The 20,437-nt window shown below is 47.1% G+C and overlaps 1 protein-coding gene across 3 annotated transcripts; it reads right to left on the reverse strand.

The window, feature by feature from the left end:
• Positions 1 to 359: 359 nt before the first annotated feature.
• On the reverse strand, positions 360 to 18,367 carry LOC141145597 (leucine-rich repeat-containing protein 14-like). Of its 3 annotated transcripts, none has more exons than XM_073632422.1 (4): positions 18,225 to 18,367; positions 14,024 to 14,365; positions 9,538 to 10,179; positions 360 to 1,481 (listed from the first exon to the last, which is right to left on the reverse strand). In XM_073632422.1, exons 2-4 carry the CDS (start codon positions 14,338 to 14,340, stop codon positions 911 to 913), a joined length of 1,530 nt encoding a protein of 509 aa, XP_073488523.1. In that variant the 5' UTR covers positions 14,341 to 14,365; positions 18,225 to 18,367; the 3' UTR covers positions 360 to 910. The 3 variants fall into 3 exon arrangements, with proteins under 3 accessions (XP_073488523.1, XP_073488522.1, XP_073488524.1); XM_073632421.1 differs by having other exon boundaries at positions 18,263 to 18,354; XM_073632423.1 differs by lacking the exon at positions 18,225 to 18,367 and adding an exon at positions 17,997 to 18,218.
• Positions 18,368 to 20,437: the final 2,070 nt, after the last annotated feature.

Raw genomic sequence — 20,437 nt, forward strand, 5'->3', positions numbered from 1 at the left:
GGCCCCTCCCACCAGCCATGATCTGCCTGCATTGCATAGAGAAGCACAGAGACCCAGTGATGACATCGCTGAACCTAAAATAAGTTAATGAAAACGGAAATTTTTTTATTTAACCACTTAACAGCCAGCGTTGTACGCTGTGCATATACCATGTGACATGCATAAATTGCAACACCCACCAATTTATTCTCTAGGGCCTCTGCTTTTAAATACGATATAATGTTTGGGGTTTCTAACTAATTAGCAATGAAACGAATGAAGTCAGTGGGGGAGGGGGAAGAACCAGGGAAGACACAATAAAAGCGGATTCAATTTCAACTTTCATTAAGAAAAAAAGAGGATTTTCTCGCTGCAGATAATATCTTGAAAGAATAAAATTTTATTCTGAATTAAAGTTACAAGGATATCATATCACTGTGCGTAGAAAAAAAATGAAAAAATTTATACAAAATATAACCACATATGGCTTCTGTAGTGAGGAATAGCCAATCATTTCAGTTGTGGGCGGAGCCAGGATGTTTTTTTATGGTATGAGAGATTTTGTGGGTGTCGGCCAAAACAGGAAGTGAGGAATAAAAATTCCCCTTAATAGGGCTACAGACATCAATAAAACTTTCCCTGCTCCTCCCATAGCCCAAAAAAAGATGGCCGTTCCCCTTCTGCACCCATAACCCACAAAAAAGATGGCCGTTCCCCTTCTGCACCCATAACCCCAAAAAAAGATGGCCGTTCCCCTTCTGCACCCATAACCCCAAAAAAATGGCCGTTCCCCTTCTGCACCCATAACCCAAAAAAAAGATGGCCGTTCCCCTTCTGCACCCATAACCAAAAAAAAATGGCCGTTCCACTTCTGTGTCTATATCTAGAGGATTGGGCCCCCCCCGAGTCCATATTTCGGCGACTGCCAGCACTAGAGGTTCAGGTAGTCCAGGTTCCGGTGAAGGCACAAATCCGTCGTCCACACAACGTCCGTCCGCTCCACCCTCGCCAGCGTCTCCTGCAGCTCTGCCGAGAACCGCGCCAGCTTCTGTTGGTCAATGAATCCGTCTGTCGGCGCTCCGTAAAAATCCCCCCAATCCAGGCCCTCGCCGCAACAGTCCACCGGGTACGGGTAGACCACCAATCGGAGCTCCCGGAGCCCCAGGCAGTTCTGGAGGAGAGTCCTCAGTCCCTGGGAGGATAAGGGGTTACTGAAGAGTCCCAGGTACCGCAGGCGGGAGCAGCGGCAGAGGGCGGGCGCCAGCGCCGACAGGGCAGAGTCGGTGAGACGGCACTCCATGACATCCAGGTGGAGGAGGGAGGAGGAGGAGGCGGCCAGCAGCTGCTGCAAGGGGGGGAGGAGGAGCTCCGAGAGGTTGGTCCCGCTCAGGTCCACCTTCTTCAGGACAGGGGCGTGGAGGCTCTGCGTCAAATAATACAAATCCGGCGGGAGGAGGAAACAGAACGCCAATTCCAGACTCTCCAGCGGTTCTTGGATGCCCCTGAGAAAAGAAAAAGGTGCGCACAGCATTACCGCACACAGAGTTCAGAAGCAATTCAGTCAATAAGTGATAGATATATATATATATATATATATACAGGTGGAGTCCCATATCCAGTGTTCCTATCTAATAGTGAGATCTCCCATCCATCATTCCTACTTTGTCCCCGCCCACTTTTATGTGTCCCCACCCACCTTTATGTGTCCCCGCCCACCTTCATGTGTCCTCGTCCACTTTTATGTGTCCCCACCCACCTTTATGTGTCCCCCGCCCACCTTTATGTGTCCCCGCCCACCTTCATGTGTCCTCGCCCACCTTTATGTGTCCCCACCCACCTTTACGTGTCCTCATCCACCTTTATGTTTCCCCGCCCACTTTTATGTGTCCCCGCCCACCTTTATGTGTTCTCATCCACCTTTATGTGTCCCCACCCACCTTTATGTGTCCCCGCCCACCTTAACGCGTCCTCGCCCACCTTAATGTGTCCCCACCCACCTTTATGTGTCTCCATCCACTTGCTAATTAACCCTTTTGCTGCCAGAGCTGTTTTTGCATCTTTTTTTGCACACATTCAGCCCTAAAGGCTGAATCTAATTTCTTCATCAATTTAGGCCGATATGTATTCTTCTACATATTTTTGGTAAAAAAAAAAAAATCCCAATAAGCGTAGATTGATTGGTTTGCGCAAAAGTTATAGCCTCTACAAACTATGGGATATTTTTTATTTTTACTAGTAATGGCGGCGATCAGTGACTTATAGCGGGACTGCGACATTGCGGCAGACAAATCGGACACTAAGTGACACTTTTTGGGGACCACACCAATACAGTGATCAGTGCTAAAATAAAAAAAATGCACGGTACTAATGCCACTGGCTGGAAAGGGGTTAACATCAGGGGCCGATCAAATGGTTAAATCGTGTTCCTAGGGAGTGCTTGCTAACTGTGGGGGGGGAGGCGCTTGTACTGTGGAAAGGCAAAGATCTGTGTTCCTGCTTTGTAGGAACACCACAGGGTCACTACCTCCCCTTCTCACAGAACGGCAATCTGTCTTGTTTACATAGCCCACCTGACGTCTGACCGTGTCACCGAACGATTGTGGCAGGTCCCGCCAGACATCGTGACCGCTGGATATGCTGATTGGGTCCCACTGTGTCCAATAACAGCGGAGAGTGGGCCGCCCCAGACCCAGGAGCGCAGGATCACGTGCAGGTACGTGATCCTGCCCAGGGGAGCCGCTTTAGTACCGTATATATACAGTATACGGTCGGCAAGCTGTTAAGATAAGTATTTCATAATGTGCTAGTATACATCATCCCATTGTCTTGTTTTTTAAAGGTGCGGTTGACTACCGCTTTAAGTTCATATATCCATGTATGCAGGGGTGCGAGGGCCTCAAAAAATAATTTTTCGGGGGGTTTTATCTGCTTGGGTTAACAAGTCTCTTGTGATAGCATTGGGCAGGTGACAGGTCCTCTTTATGGAGAAATCATGGGTCTATTAGACCCCCAGTGTCTCCCTTGACCTCCAAATGCAGCTAACCAATCACTGATTACCCCTGATTAGCTGAGAATATGTAACATGGCTGGAGATCCTTAAGATATGTGGCACCTCATCCCTAATTTATTGTTAACAGAATAAAGAGGTCTAGAGAACAGGGATTATAGTGGTGCCTAAGAACGTACAGTGGGGACGGAAAGTATTCAGACCCCCTTAAATTTTTCACTCTTTGTTATATTGCAGCCATTTGCTAAAATCATTTAAGTTCATTTTTTTTCCTCATTAATGTACACACAGCACCCCATATTGTACACACAGCACCCCATATTGTACACACAGCACCCCATATTGACAGAAAAACACAGAATTGTTGACATTTTTTCAGATTTATTAAAAAAGAAAAACTGAAATATCACATGGTCCTAAGTATTCAGACCCTTTGCTCAGTATTTAGTAGAAGCCCCTTTTGATCTAATACAGCCATGAGTCTTTTGGGGAAAGATGCAACAAGTTTTTCACACCTGGATTTGGGGATCCTCTGCCATTCCTCCTTGCAGATCCTCTCCAGTTCTGTCAGGTTGGATGGTAAACGTTGGTGGACGGCCATTTTTAGGTCTCTCCAGAGATGCTCAATTGGGTTTAAGTCAGGGCTCTGGCTGGGCCATTCAAGAACAGTCACGGAGTTGTTGTGAAGCCACTCCTTTGTTATTTTAGCTGTGTGCTTAGGGTCATTGTCTTGTTGGAAGGTAACCCTTCGGCCCAGTCTGAGGTCCTGAGCACTCTGGAGAAGGTTTTCATCCAGGATTTCCCTGTACTTGGCCACATTCATTTTTCCCTCGATTGCAACCAGTCATCCTGTCCCTGCAGCTGAAAAACACCCCCACAGCATGATGCTGCCACCACCATGCTTCACTATTGGGACTGTATTGGAGAGGTGATGAGCAGTGCCTGGTTTTTTCCACACATACCGCTTAGAAGTAAGGCCAAAAAGTTCTATCTTGGTCTCATCAGACCAGAGAATCTTATTTCTCACCATCTTGGAGTCCTTCATGTGTTTTTTTAGCAAACTCCATGCGGGCTTTCATGTGTCTTGCACTGAGGAGAGGCTTCCGTCGGGCCACTCTGCCATAAAGCCCCGACTGGTGGAGGGCTGCAGTGATGGTTGACTTTCTACAACTTTCTCCCATCTCCCGACTGCATCTCTGGAGCTCAGCCACAGTAATCTTTGGGTTCTTCTTTACCTCTCTCACCAAGGCTCTTCTCCCCCGATAGCTCAGTTTGGCTGGACGGCCAGCTCTAGGAAGGGTTCTGGTCATCCCAAACGTCTTCCATTTAAGCATTATGGAGGCCACTGTGCTCTTAGGAACCTTAAGTGCAGCAGAAATGTTTTTGTAACCTTGGCCAGATCTGTGCCTTGCCACAATTCTGTCTCTGAGCTCTTCAGGCAGTTCCTTTGACCTCATGATTCTCATTTGCTCTGACATGCACTGTGAGCTGTAAGGTCTTCTATTGACAGGTGTGTGGCTTTCCTAATCAAGTCCAATCAGTATAATCAAACACAGCTGGACCCAAATAAAAGGTGTAGAACCATCTCAAGGATGATCAGAAGAAATGGACAGCACCTGAGTTAAATATATGAGTGTCACAGCAAAGGGTCTGAATACTTAGGACCATGTGATATTTCAGTTTTTCTTTTTTAATAAATCTGCAAAAATGTCAACAATTCTGTGTTTTTCTGTCAATATGGGGTGCTGTGTGTACATTAATGAGGGAAAAAATGAACTTAAATGATTTTAGCAAATAGCTGCAAAATAACAAAGAGTGAAAAATTTAAGGGGGTCTGAATACTTTTCCGTCCCCACTGTATATAATGTACTAGTAGGTAAAAATATAAAGAATTTTATTATTACAAAAATCAAAACATAAAATACATACACGGGTGTGTGAACAATCATATGTTCACACACCCACATAACATTCAGTTAGTACATACATAGGTGGCCACAGATGTTAAAGATCCACTAAACTGATTACTCCCTACATGTTTCGCCAAAGCATTGGCTTCTTCAGGGGAATGATATTGGAAACCTGTACATGTATATTGTGTTTTTTTTATAGAGTCTACATACATGTACAGGTTTCCAATATCATTCCCTGAAGAAGCCAATGCTTTGGCGAAACATGTAAGGAGTAATCGCCTGTTCTAATTTAGTGGCCCTTTAACATCCGTGGCCACCTTTGTATGTACCAACTGTTATATGATTGTTCACACACCCGTGTATGTATTTTATGTTTTAATTTTTGTAATCATAAAGTTCTTTATATTTTTACCTACTAGTACATTATATACGTTCTTAGGCACCACTATAACCCCTGTTCTCTATCCCTCTGTACTCTGTTAACCTGATTAGCTGCTTTCCTGACTGTAACAGGCAGGGAATGATAGTTTCAAAATCAGAAGTGACGAGATCCTCATTCATTCATCACAGAGGAGATGGGGGAATGGATATTCTTCCATCTCCTCCATGGGCAGGCCTCTTACTGTGGTCCCGGGAGGAATAATAATAAAGCCTCATAATAGTGATCAGGCAGCTGTAAAGCCACGTGGATCACTGTTACATGACAGCCGGCTGAAAAAAAAAAAAAAAAACGGTACCAAGATTATGGCTGCAGCCGCAACTACTTCCCGACGACAGCTCCTGGACAGCGTGCTGCACAGCTGGGGACATGATGAGCGCGGCCTCTGGGCGCGATCGCCGCCAGCCACCCGCGGGCACGAGAGCCGGAACGGGCATTTCTATGTGTAAACACACAAATCCCTGTTCTGACAGGGGAGGTAAAACAAAATCGTCTGTTACCAGTAATTAAGAACAGCGATCTGGCTCCTCCTCTAGTCAGTTCAATCCCCTCACAGTTAGAACACACACTAGGGAACACATTTAACTCCTTGATCGCCCCCCTAGTGTTAACCCCTTCCCTGTCAGTGACATTTACACAGTAATTAGTGCATTTTTATAGCACTGATCGCTGCATAAATGTGAATGGTCCCAAAAAAAGCACCAAAAGTGTCCGATCTGTCCGCCGCAATGTTGCGGTACTGCTTAAAAAAAAAAATAATAATAATAATAAAAATGCCATAAATATATGCCCTGTTTTGTGAGTATTACTTTTGCGCAAACCAATCAATATACACGAATTACGTTTTTGTTTTTTTTTTACCAAAAATATGTAGACGAATACATAGTGGCTTAAACTGATGAAGACATTTTTTTGGGGGGGGGGGTCCCAAAAAAGCGTCAAAAGTGTCCGATCTGTCCGCCGCAATCCTGCTAAAAATCGCAGATCGCCGCCATTACTAGTAAAAAAAAAAAATGCTTTAAATCTATCCTCTATTTTGTAGATGCTGTAACTTTTGCGCAAACCAATCAATATACGCTTATTGCGATTTTTTTTTCCCAAAAGCATGTAAAAGAATACATATCGGCCTAAACTGAGGAAGAAATGTGTTTTTTTTATATTTTTTTGGGTATATATTTTTTTTATAGCAAAAAGTAAAAAAATATTGCTTTTTTTTTTTCAAAATTGTCGTTTTTTTTTTTTGTTTATAGCACAAAAAATAAAAAAAATACCACCAAAAGAAAAGCTCTATTTGTGAGATAAAAAAAGGACGTAAATTTTGTTTGGGTACCTCGCACGCCCGCTCAATTATCAGTTAAAGCGACTCAGCAGTGCCGAATCGCAAAAAAAATCCTCTGGTCATTAAGGGGGTAAAACCTTCTGGGGCTGAAGCGGTTAAATACATACACCAGATGGAAAGTGGTTTAAAAGACAGCCTTGAGCTGCAGTCGCAGTGGCTTTGTGATGTCATCAGCGTGCTGCAGGCAGGAGGAAGCATTGCCGCAGTCTCCCCCCCCCCACCCTCCTTCCCAGAAAAGCTGAGCAAGGCAGAGGAAGGCATTGCCAAGGGGAGTATTGTGATCTCTCCGAGAGATCCTGTAAATGTTACATTGAATATACAAAGTATCTGATGACAGGTCCACTTTAAAGGGACTCGTAAAACAAGTCTGCCCTCCAATCGCTTTACATTGGCGTTTAACCCTTTCGCTGCCTGTGATTTTTTTTTTTTTTCCTATTTTAATTTTTTGCATTTACGTTTTATGTTAAAATAAACATTTTAGGCCTGAAGATTACTTAGAACCCCCAAAATGATATTTTCCCTGAATGCAGAGTAGACCTGTGCTGACAAAAAAATTTGTTCATTTTTGTTTTCGTTTTTTTTGCTTTTTTCGGAAATTCGGAAATTTTAAGAATTTCGGAATTTTCGGATTTCCGAATTTCCAATTTTCGGATTTCCGAAATTCAGAATTTTCGACTTTTCAGATTTCCGAGTTTCGAATTTTCGGATTGCCGAATTTTCGAAATTCGAAGATCTGAAAAAAAGAAAGAAAATCAGTTTAATTCGAAATAATAACTAACTATTAATGTATAAGTATTGGAATTTCCTTTCAAATTTGGAAATTCAAAAACCTGAAAAAACAACTAACTAATAATAAATATTAAATTATAGGTATTGGAATTTCCTTTCAAATGTGGCTGTTAGTGAACGTAACGAGTATGAATTTATCCGAAGTTGCGAATTATCTAAAATAACGAAAGCTGCATCTAAACAAATGGAACAGAAAAAATTAATAATAAATAATTAATAATAATAAAAAGGTTTTATTATTATTATTATTATTTATTATTATTAGATCGTTACATTCCATTTGTTTAGATACGGCATTTGTTATTTCAGATAATTTGTGACTTTGGATAAATTCATACTCGTTATGTTCACGAACAGCCAAATTTGAAAGGAAATTCCAATACCTATAATTTAATATTTATTATTAGTTAGTTATTATTTCAGATTTTCAGGTTTTTGAATTTCGGAAATTCTGATACTTGTAATTTCGGAAATCGAAAAATTTGGAAATTTGGAATTAACAAATTTGTCAAAATTGGTTAAAAAATGAATTCGGAACTAAACGAATTGCACATGTCTAATGCAGAGATCTCGTAGAATAATTTGGGGGCGCACAGACCAAAAATTTGTTCATTTTTGTTTTTCGTTTCATTTGTTTTTTTGCTTTTTTCGGAAATACAGAAATGCGAAAATGAGGAAATTTTGACAATTTCTGAATTTTCGGGTTTTCCGAATTTCCAATTTTTGGATTTCCGAAATTCCAAATTTCCAATTTCCGAAATTCGAAAATCTGAAAAAAAGAAAGGAAATCTGTTTAATTTGAAATATTAACTAACTATTAAAGCATAGATATTGGAATTTCCTTTCAAATTTGGCTGTTAGTGAACGGAACGAATACGAATTTATCCGAAGTTACGAATTATCTGAAATAACAAATGCCGCATCTAAACAGATGGAACGGAACAAATTAATAATAAAAAGGTTTTATTATTATTATTTATTATTATTAGATCGTCACGTTCCATTCGTTTAGATGCGGCATTCGTTATTTCAGATAATTCGTAACTTTGGATAAATTCGTATTCGTTACGTTCACTAACAGCCAAATTTGAAAGGAAATTCCAATATCTATAATTTAATATTTATTATTAGTTATTATTTCAGATTTTCAGGCTTTTGAATTTCTGAAATTCGGAATTTTTGGAAATTCGGAAATTTGTAATTTCGGAAATGGAAAAATTTGGAAATTCGGAAATAATTACCGTATTTATCAGCGTATAACACGCACCCCAATTTAGGAGGGAATTTTAAGGAAAAAAAAAACTTTTAGGAGGGAAGTTGAAGGGAAAAAAAACTTACATTTAAATGCCCATCAATGCAGCCTTGTCAGTGCAGCCTTCCCCAGTGTCCATTGCAGCCTTGCCCCAGTCCAGCCTTGCCCCAGTGCAGCCTTGCAGCTCGCTGAGCTTCAAAATCGCCGACCGCGATTTGAAAATGGTGCCGCCGGCGCCGAAATACACAGAGCCGGTCCTCGGCTCTTCTCGGCGGCTCTCGTTCACTTTCGGCTCCACTTGGGATGGGCGTGACGGTGAGCGGAGCTATCCGAACCTAGCCAAATACACTCGGCTAGGTTCGGGCGGCGCTTGAGTGAAGCCGAAAGTGGCCGAGAAGAGCCGAGGACCGGCACTGTGTATTTCGGCGCCGGCGGCGCCATTTTCAAATCGCGGTCGGCGATTTTTTAGATCTGACAGCTCAGGATCGCAGGGGATCGGCGTATAACACGCACCCGCGATTTTCCCCTGATTTTAAGGGGAAAAAAGTGCGTGTTATACGCCGATAAATACGGTAATTAGTTAAAATTAGTTAAATAACGAATTCGGAACTAAACGAATTGCACATGTCTAATGCAGAGATCTCGTAGAATAATTTGGGAGTGGCTGTATTATTTTTTTAAAACATTTTTGGGAACGTTTTTGAATTTTTTTTTTTTGCTATCACAAGGTGGGCGGATACATGACGTAAAGGTTAAGTCGGCGGCAGTGAAAGGCTTAAGGGAAGCCATGTTGTTTCTGAAGATACTTGGAAGTCGTACCCCAACACCTGCCGCAGCCGCCCGGACAGGCGGGAGGATCCGAGGTTCAGCTCCTTCAGGGATTTCAGCTGTCCGACCAGCGCGGCGAACTTCCTCATGGCGTCCTCCATGTCGGGGGTCGGGCGGCGGACGTCCACGTTGCTGTACGGCAGCTTGAGGCTGCGCAGGGAGCTGAATTTCGCCATGGCGGGCAGGAGAGCGTTGAGGCCCTCCAGGCCGAGGTTGTTGAAGCTGAGGTCGATCTGGCGCACCCCCGCCGGCTCCAGGAGCTCCAGCAGTGCCACTGTTCTCCGCAGGGACAGCTCCTTGGCCCGCAGGTCACGGCACCGCAGGCGCATTGGGCCGTGGACGCTCGCCTGGAGCGCCTCCCGCAGGACGGAGTAGGACGTGCTGTTTACAAAGAGGTCCACCCGCACTTCCACATACACAGGGTCCAGGGGGTGGGACGGGACCAGCGCAGAATTTTCGTGTCCCCGCCTCCTCTTTGCCGCTTGCGTGGCTTCGCTGCGGCGTCTCCTGGAGAGCTCAATACATGCTTTGGCCAGGGTCACCGTGCGTGACAACGTGCTCTTCGTGCCGGGGCTTTGTTCCAGGAAGGAATTGTGGGTGCCCGTCATGTCCAGGAGACGCAATCGCTGCCCCCTGCGCAAAACAAGAGAGAAATATCATTAGGAGCGGAGCAGTAAATCTATACCCAACCTACATTTCCTGCAAAGCCAATATCAGTTCAGGGTGGAGTGCGCCTTTAAGGTTCTTCTATTAAAAGGAATCTTTACCCTTTTTATTAAAAAAATAAGAGTCTCCTCCCAAAACTGATACCCCAGTGTTTAGCGGATCCTGGTGATATAAAACCTCCTAAACCTCTACAGAGGATGTAAGGCGCCATTGTGAGATTCTTCTGAAAATACTAATCCCCTAGCTGTCATTCTGATCCAATGGCTTCAGGTAACTGCCATTTCTTTCTTGTCTATTGAGGGGCACACACATTATAAGAACATAGGTTTACACTGCCACCTACAGGAGGACTGGACGTTGACAATAGGAAAAAAGCATAAGCCAACCAATAATAACCCCCAGCATTGGTGTCAGTGAGTGCAATTATAACCCCCAGCATTGGTGTCAGTGAGTGCAATTATAACCCCCAGCATTGGTGTCAGTGAGTGCAATTATAACCCCCAGCATTGGTGTCAGTGAGTGCAATAATAACCCCCAGCATTGGTGTCAGTGAGTGCAATAATAACCCCCAGCATTGGTGTCAGTGAGTGCAATAATAACCCCCAGCATTGGTGTCAGTGAGTGCAATAATAACCCCCAACATTGGTGTCAGTGAGTGCAATAATAACCCTCAGCATTGGTGTCAGTGAGTGCAATAATAACCCTCAGCATTGGTGTCAGTGAGTGCAATAATAACCCCCAGTATTGGTGTCAGTAAGTGCAATTATAACCCCCAGCATTGGTGTCAGTGAGTGCAATAATAACCCCCAGTATTGGTGTCAGTAAGTGCAATTATAACCCCCAACATTGGTGTCAGTGAGTGCAATAATAGCCCCCAGTATTGGTGTCAGTGAGTGTAATAATAACCCCCATCACTGGTGTCAGAGGACGCTATAATCACCCCCAGCATTGGTGTCAGTAAGTACAATTATAACCCCCAGCATTGGTGTCAATGAGTGCAATTATAACCCCCAGCATTGGTGTCTGTGAGTGCAATAATAACCCCCAACATTGGTGTGAGTGGATGCAAAACAACTCCCAGCATTGGTGTTGGTGGACACAGTAATAACCCCCAGCTTTGGTGTCACTGAGTTCAATAATAACCCCCAGCATTGGTTTCATTGTCTGCAATAACCTCCAGCTTTGGTGTCACTGAATGCAACAATAACCCCCAGCATTGGTGTCAGTGAGTTCAATAACAACCCCCAGCATTGGTCAGTGGATGCAATAAAAACCTCTGCGTTAGTTTCATAGACAAGAGTTATAATCCCCAGAATGGTTGCCAGTTTCAGTAAGAATAATCCTCAGTATTGGTATCAGTGACCACAATAATAACCACAAGCACTGGTCTCAGGGAGTTCAATAATAACCCCCAGCATTGGGGTCCGTGAATGCAATCATAGCCCCCAGCATTGGTGATGTCAGTGAGATTAATAATAACCCCCTGCACTGGTATGGGTACTATTAACACCGAACCACCCCCCCCCCCCCCCACACACACTGGTAGTTCGTAGCAGTGCAATTTAACCCCCCTCCCCCCAATAACCCCCTGCATTACTGGTCACTGTGAAATTTAACCCCACCCACCTCCTTTGCATTAGTGGTCGTGACAGTGAAAGTTAACCCCCCCATCCCCCAATAGGAATCCCTTACCCGTCACATGCGCCCACGCCACTCTCTATCCCCAGGTCGAGGTTTTACTTGTAATGTGGGCCGAGAAAACTGGGCCCACAGTTCAGTCTCTCTCATTCAGTGTACTGTGGGAGACTAGATATAGTGAAATGCACTGTCCTGCATGTAGATCAGGGGGCCGGACACATGGATGGGGGGGCAGTAAACGTGCCCCCTTTAATGGATGGGCCGCCACTGATGGGGTGTCTGTTATTCTTTACTGCCCACCCTTCCAAAGTTCCTTGGGCACCCCAATTTAAATCAGGCTGGCTTTGAGGTAATTTGTTTTTTTGTTTCGTTTTTTAGTTATTATACAGTAAGGATCCTACGGGTTGCATGGTCTACCTGGAAACTGGGTTGTCTGGCCAGGCAATATCCTTCTTCTTACATAGTTACATAGTAGGTGAGGTCGAAAAAAGACATAAGTCCAACCTATGTGTGTGTGATTATATGTCAGTATTACATTGTATATCCCTGTATGTTGCGGTCGTTCAGGTACTTATCTAATAGTTTCTTGCCGCTCTTACAGTAAAGAACCCTCTACGTAGTTTAATTTTAATGAGTGGCCACGAGTCTTGTTAAAAACTCCCTTCCGCAAAAAAGTTTTATCCCTATTGTGGGGTCACCAGTACGGTATTTGTAAATTGAAATCATATCCCCTCTCAAGCGTCTCTTCTCCAGAGAGAATAAGTTCTATGCTCGCAACCTTTCCTCATAACTAAGATCCTCCAGACCCTTTATTAGCTTTGTTGCCCATCTTTGTACTCGCTCCATTTCCAGTACATCCTTCCTGAGGACTGGTGCCCAGAACTGGACAGCATACTCTAGGTGCAGCCGGACCAGAGTCTTGTAGAGCGGGAGAATTATCGTTTTATCTCTGAAGTTGATCCCCTTTTTAATGCCAATATTCTGTTTGCTTTGTTAGCAGCAGCTTGGCATTTCCCTAATTATTAACTTTCCCTAATTCCTAGGGCTTGGGTTTTCAGGCTTGTCATTTCTCTTAGGTAGACAGGCAGGTGTTCTTCATGGTCTTGCTGTACTATCCTTTTAATCAGGGTCTTGTTTCTGGGTGTTGTACTATTGGACTGTTTTTGGTATTGGTCTAGTTGTCCTCTGCAGGCATTGTGTTGTCCCACTTTGGTGGATTGTTTGTGATCTATCTGTGCCTTAGCTGGTTCGGGCTCAAAGTCCTTCAAGAAGCATCAGGTATATTGCTGGTGGTCTATCTCTGCCTTAGCTTGGTTGGGCTCAAGGTTCTTCAAGAAGCATCCAGTGGATTGTTGGTGGCCTATCTCTGCCTTAGCTAGGAAGCATCCAATGGATTGTTGATGGTCTATCTTTACCTTAGCTGGTTCGGGCTCAAGGTCCTTCAAGATTCATCCCGTAGATTGTTGGTGGTCTATCTCTGCCTTAGCTGGATTGGGCTAAAGGTTCTTCAAGAAGCCTCCTTCCTTTGACAGTGATTCTTGACTGGTCAGAAATGACAGACTTATCCTCTGAGACCTCCCTCTTCTTAGCGATAGCCCCTCCGTTTGGTTGGATCCTCTTGTCACATGACTCTGATTCCGTTATTGGAATTTCAAATACTTCCAAATTACTTCTGAGTTCCATGTTTGTCTTGGATCTTTTAGTGTTGCCTACTCCTCAGTTGTACTGCTTCCTGTCAACCTGCTGGTCTGAGAGTCTCTGTGTTCCTCAATGGACAGGAAAGAAAACAGGATTTTTGTACTTGCCATAAAATCTTTTTCTTGGAGTCCATTGTGGTACACAGGTCATCCCCCCCCCCCATGTTTTTAGGCCCTAGTACTGCTTGCTCACAAACCTGAAGCATGCTGGGTAGAAGGTGGGATTTCAGGCGGCAGTATAACCTGTTCCTGTTGTCCCCAATGGACTCCAAGAGAAAGGTTTTAAGGTATGTACGAGAACCTTATTTTTCAGAAGACCATCAATGGCAATGCTGACTCCCCTGGTGCAAGTTTCCCCCAGTGATTCTGATGTGGAGATCTCTATGTGACTCAGTCCACCAGACACTGTCCCAGCCCCCCCCCCCCCCCCCCGAGTCTCATTCCTCCTCCTGTCTCCTGTAGGATCAGTCATTTACCTCTCCTTACTCCCCCAGTTGTCTCGGCTCATTGCGTCGCCCAGGTAAGCCACGATGCCCAGTATGACGGTCTGCGTGGACTCCCAGGTGAAATGAAGGTGGATCTGGCCAGGGTGGACTCGTAGCAGCTCCTGGAAGCGGAGGGTGGGGAAGGGCCATCGCTGCACCAGGTCCTGCAGCACCAGAGTCTTCCCCCCCAGGAAGGCGGCAGTGAAGAGCGGCGGGTAGAGCTCCCGAGGGATGGAGCCCAGCGCCCGGCGGAGGGAGGCGTGGTCACTCACCACCTTCTGTGCACACATGTATACCAGAGATAGCATAGCTCCGCCCCCATTATCCCTGTACCTGGAAAGACAAAAAACACACAGCGCTCAGATATGAGCGATAACAGTCATGGAGACCACCTGAAAATACCAGCCTGGCTGTCACCCCCCCATCCTCTGCATTCAATGCTTCATTGGTCATTGGCCTGGAACAAGCAAGCAGCCAGTGAGGGCCGAATACGTTTCATGTTGTGGTCAGGGGCTCAGCATGGCAGCCAGGAATCTGGTATTTCCAGAAGATCAGTCTCCATATTGCTCCCCGTAACGGGAGCGACACTTTACCAGTTCTGTAACATAAGTCTAGGAAGGTGGATTCAGATCTCCGAACCTGCCTGGAGCTCAATGAAATGACTGCTCTGTCCTAATGCAGCATCAATGCACCGCAAAGTTGGGCACATCGTCTCATCTGGGCACCACTCTCATCGGGTCCAGAGCCATCACTTATACACACACAGTCTGTGCCAGGGGGTAAGGCGACGGATGGTCCCGGGGTTGTCCCTCACCCCTGGAGGATCTAAGTCGGGGGGGGGGTCGGACGGTTCTAGGGTCGTCATTCACCCGCGGAGGATCTGAGTCGGGGGGGTCGGACGGTTCTAGGGTCGTCATTCACCCGCGGAGGATCTGAGTCAGACGGTTCCGGGGTCGTCACTCACCCGCAGAGGATCGGAGTCGGGGGGGTCGGACTGTTCCGGGGTCGTCACTTACCTGCGAAGGATCTAAATTGGGGGGTCGTGGGATTCCGGGGTCGTCACTCACCCGCGGAGGATCTGAGTCGGGGAGGGGTCGTCACTCACCCGCGGAGGATCTGAGTCGGGGGGGGGGGGGGTCGGACGGTTCCGGGGTCGTCACTCACCCGCGGAGGATCTGAGTCAGGGGGGGAGTCGGACGGTTCCGGGGTCATCACTCACCCGCAGAGGATCTGAGTCGGGGGGTCGGACGGTTCCGTGGTCGTCACTCACCCGCGGAGGATCTGAGTCGGGGGGTCGGACGGTTCTGGGGTCGTCACTCACCCGCGGAGGATCTGAGTCGGGGGGGGGGGTCGGACGGTTCCGGGGACGCCACTCACCCATGGAGGATCTGAGTCGGGGGGTCGGACGTTCCGGGGTCATCACTCACCCGCGGAGGATCTGAGTCGGGGGGGGTTGGACGGTTCCGGGGTCGTCACTCACCTGCGGAGGCTGTGTCGGGGGGTCAGACTGTTCCGGGTCGTCACTCACCCGCGGAGGATCTGAGTCGAGGGGGCGGACTGTTCCGGGGTTGTCACTCACCTGCGGAGGATCTGAGTCGGGGGGGGGTCGGATGGTTCCGGGGTCGTCACTCACCCGCGGAGGAACAGAGTCGGGGGGTCGGACGGTTCCGGAGTCGTCACTCACCCGCGGAGGATCTGAGTCGGGGGGTCGGACGGTTCCGTGGTCGTCACTCACCCATGGAGGATCAGAGTCGGGGGGGGGGGGGTCGGACGGTTCCGGGTCGTCACTCACCCGCAGAGGATCTGAGTCGGGGGGGTCAGACGGTTCTAGGGTCGTCATTCACCCGCGGAGGATCTGAGTCAGGGGAGTCAGACGGTTCCGGGGTCGTCACTCACCCGCAGAGGATCGGAGTCGGGGGGGTCGGACTGTTCCGGGGTCGTCACTTACCTGCGAAGGATCTAAATTGGGGGGTCGTGGGATTCTGGGGTCGTCACTCACCCGCGGAGGATCTGAGTCGGGGGGGTCGGACGGTTCTAGGGTCGTCATTCACCCGCGGAGGATCTGAGTCAGGGGAGTCAGACGGTTCCGGGGTCGTCACTCACCCGCAGAGGATCGGAGTCGGGGGGGTCGGACTGTTCCGGGGTCGTCACTTACCTGCGAAGGATCTAAATTTTGGGGTCGTGGGATTCCGGGGTCGTCACTCACCCGCGGAGGATCTGAGTCGGGGAGGGGTCGTCACTCACCCGCGGAGGATCTGAGTCGGGGGGGGGGTCGGACGGTTCCGGGGTCGTCACTCACCCGCGGAGGATCTGAGTCGGGGGGGGGTCGGACGGTTCCGGGGTCATCACTCACCCGCAGAGGATCTGAGTTGGGGGGTCGGACGGTTCCGTGGTCGTCACTCACCCGCGGAGGATCTGAGTCGGGGGTCGGACGGTTCTGGGGTCGTCACTCACCCGCGGAGGATCTGAGTCGGGGGGGGGTCGGACGGTTCCGGGGTCGTCACTCACCCGCAGAGGATCTGAGTCGGGGGGGTCGGACGGTTCCGGGGTCGCCACTCACCCATGGAGGATCTGAGTCGGGGGGTCGGACGGTTCCGGGGTCGTCACTCACCCGCGGAGGATCTAAATCGGGGGGTAGGACGTTCCGGGGTCATCACTCACCCGTGGAGGATCTGAGTCGGGGGGGGGGTTGGACGGTTCCGGGGTCGTCACTCACCCGCGGAGGCTGTGTCGGGGGGTCAGACTGTTCCGGGTCGTCACTCACCCGCGGAGGATCTGAGTCGAGGGGGCGGACTGTTCCGGGGTTGTCACTCACCTGCGGAGGATCTGAGTCGGGGGGGTCGGACGGTTCCGGGGTCGTCACTCACCCGCGGAGGAACAGAGTCGGGGGGTCGGACGGTTCCGGAGTCGTCACTTACCCGCGGAGGATCTGAGTCGGGGGGTCGGACGGTTCCGTGGTCGTCACTCACCCATGGAGGATCTGAGTCGGGGGGGGGGGGGGGGGGGGTCGGACGGTTCCGGGTCGTCACTCACCCGCAGAGGATCTGAGTCGTGGGGGGTCGGACGGTTCCGGGGTCGTCACTCAACCGCGGAGGATCTGAGTCGGGGGGGTCGGACGGTTCCGGGGTCATCACTCACCCGCAGAGGATCTGAGTTGGGGGGGTAGGACGGTTCCGGGGTCGTCACTCACCCGCGGAGGATCTGAGTTGGGGGGGTTGGACGGTTCCGGGGTCGTCACTCACCCGCGGAGGCTGTGTCGGGGGGTCGGACTGTTCCAGGTCGTCACTCACCTGCGGAGGATCTGAGTCGGGGGGGTCGGACGGTTCCGGAGTCGTCACTCACCCGCGGAGGATCAGAGTCGGGGGGTCGGACGGTTCCGGAGTCGTCACTCACCCGCGGAGGATCTGAGTCGGGGGGTTGGACTGTTCCGGGGTCATCACTCACCCGCAGAGGATCTGAGTCGGGGGGGTCAGATGGTTCCGCGGTCGTCACCCGCAGAGGATCTGAGTCGGGGGTCAGATGGTTCTGGGGTGGTCACTCACCCGCTGAGGATCTGAGTTGGGGGGTTCCGGGGTCGTCACTCACTCGCGGAGGATCTGAGTCGGGGGGGTTGGATGGGCCCGGGGTCATTACTCACCCACAGGGGATCTGAATCGGGGGGGGTCGGACGGTTCCGGGGTCGTCACTCACCCGTGGATCTGAGTCGGGGGGGGGTCGGACGGTTCCAGGGCCTTTACTCACCCACGGAGGATCTAAGTCAGGGGGGTGGAACGATTTATGGTTTCAGGGTCGTCACTCACCCGCAGAGGATCTGAGTCGGGGGGTCAGACGGTTCCGGGGTCGTCACTCACCCGCGGAGGATCTAAGTCGGGGGTGTCGGACTGTTCCGGGGTCGTCACTCACCTGTGGAGGATCTGAGTGGGGGGGGGGTCGAATGATGGATGGTTCCGGGGTTGTCACTCACCCGCAGAGGATCTGAGTTGGAGGTTCGGACGGTTCCAATTTGGGGTGAGTACACTGCGACCCCTCCTGACCCCGGGGCAAAGCCTCCGCTGGAAGCTGCTCTGGTGGTGATTGGAGGAGGAGAAGCTGTCATCACATAAATAAGGAGACTGATTCTTCATCACTACTCTGGGGGGGGTCCTAAGACTTCACTGGCTGCATGCTTGTTCCAGAATGAAGGCATTCTTACCATAACTGGCCTCAGGGGCCCCTCGGCCTCACACCCACCTCCAGCCAGGCTCCCAGGGCCCGCTCACCGATGACATCATCTGGAATCCCCTTCCTGATTGGTGGAAGGAAATGAAAGTCTCGCTCATGGGGCGCAGTGTCCGGTGTGGCCGGCAGGTGGCGCTGTCAGGCAGTGATTCCTTACACAGAAAAGGCCGTGCAGTACCGGACTTGGTCGGCAGGTGGCGCTCCTTCCTTCCGTTGTATCGGCAGAGGGGCGCAGTACCCGATGTAGCCAGGAGACGGCGCTCTCTCTCTTAGCTAGTACATTGTCAGAAGGTGCTGATAGTGGAGCGCCACCTCTACTGTGACCACCATGCGGCACCCCCTTCACAGCACGATGACAATTCTAATTAGTACAGCGAAGGATACCAGAGATTCTATACTGTAGTATTCTTCGTTGTGCGGCTTCGGAAGTGCAGTTTTGGCTTCGTCCAGCAGGTGGCGCCCGCTCACTTACTGAAATAACTTATGTAGTGTACAGTACCGGGTGTATCCGAGAGGTGGCGATCTCCCTCGCTGTTCTCTTAGGCAGTGTGTCAAAAATGATCTGTGATCGAACTGTGTAGGGTGCAGTACTTCCTTGTAGCCGGCAAGTGGCGCGCCCTCTTTCAGACATAATACTGTATCTGCCTTTGTACTCAGAGGGAGTGCAGTACCGGGTGTGGCCAACAGATGGTACAAAGTACCCTTCATAGGACCTTATAGGGTGCAGTACCCCCATGTAGTCGGCAGTGGGCAGTGATATATCCTGTCATTATTTTATTTTCATTTTTTTATTTATTATTACTCTCTAATTATATTTATTGTTATATATTAAACATTTGTTATCAATTATTTGTTATTTGTTAACTGTATATATATATATATATATATATATATATATATATATATATATATATATATATATATATAATTTAATATGTATTATTGAATATTGTATTTATTGTTTATTTATTTATTATTTGTATTTAGCATTATTGGTTATTTATTTATTCATATTTATTAAATGTTAATATTCATAATTGTTTTTATTATTGTTAATATTTTTTTTTATTATTGATGTGCTGTTTATTATATTTTACTTTTATTTATTGTTATTTTAATAAATGATATATTTTTTATGAATATTATTATTATTATTATTATATACGATTTGTTTGTTTTTATTTCTTTGTTATCTGTGTATTATTTATTTAATATTTTGTTTATTATTTATTGTTTATTAATTTATAATTTTTTTATAATTTTTTATTTATTATGATTGGTTATTTATGTATTATTATTTATTACATTTTATTTATTATTATTCATTGTTTTATTATTATTTTTGTTTATTATTTATGTACTGTTTATTATATTTTATTTTTTGTTTGTTATTTTTTTAAATGGTATTTATTATTATTATTATTATTATATATGATTTATTCGTTAATATTTCTTTGTTCATTGTGTATTATTTATTTATTTTATTTATTGTTTATTAATTTATAATTTGGTATTTTTATTTATTATGATTGGTATTATTATTTATTACATTGTATTTATTATTATTAATTGTTTATATTAATAATATTTATTTGTTATTTATGTATTGTCTATTATTTTTTAGTTTTTTTCGTTTTTATTTATTTTAATGTATTATGTTTTTTTTTTTATAACATTTGTATTTATTATTTAACAATTGATTATTTATTTATTACTTTTGTCATTATTTTATTATCATGATATTCTGTCTAGGCACAGAAAGAGGGGTGCAGTACCTAATATGAATTGTAGGTGGCGCTCTCTCAATCTCAGGTAGGGATAGTAGTGTACCGTAGTAGTAGTAGTGTCGTCATTGCACTGTATAGGAGGGTGCAGTACCGAATAGTGGCCGGCAAGTGGCGCTCACACTCTCTTGTTGATATCTGCTGTTGTATCATATTGATGTGTATACAAAGAGTGACCAGCAGATGAAGCGCCTCTCTCAGACCATGATCCATAGCTTCCGTCACTGTAATAGACTGGCGGTGTAGTACCGGCTGTGGCCGGCAGGTGGCGCGCACATACCTCTGTGATGTCTGTTCAATGTGCAGTATAGGGGGTGCAGTGCCGAGTGTGGTCGGCAGGTGGCGCTCCCTCCCTCTCTGGCAGCGTTCCATAGTCTCCGTCATTGTATTGGACGGGCGGTGT

The sequence above is a fragment of the Aquarana catesbeiana genome, linkage group LG05, assembly GCF_042186555.1.
Source record: "Aquarana catesbeiana isolate 2022-GZ linkage group LG05, ASM4218655v1, whole genome shotgun sequence".
In the NCBI taxonomy this organism is placed as follows: domain Eukaryota; kingdom Metazoa; phylum Chordata; class Amphibia; order Anura; family Ranidae; genus Aquarana; species Aquarana catesbeiana.

Coding starts and splice junctions, on each gene's coding strand:
- LOC141145597 (XM_073632421.1), bottom strand. CDS start 18,351: ATGAGCGAGACTTTCATTTCCTTCCACCAATCAGGAAGGGGATTCCAG. Junction 10,180..14,023: donor AACTGGGGGAGTAAGGAGAG/GTAAATGACTGA, acceptor TGTTTTGCGCAG/GGGGCAGCGATTGCGTCTCC. Junction 1,482..9,537: donor CGGCTGCGGCAGGTGTTGGG/GTACGACTTCCA, acceptor TTCTTTTCTCAG/GGGCATCCAAGAACCGCTGG.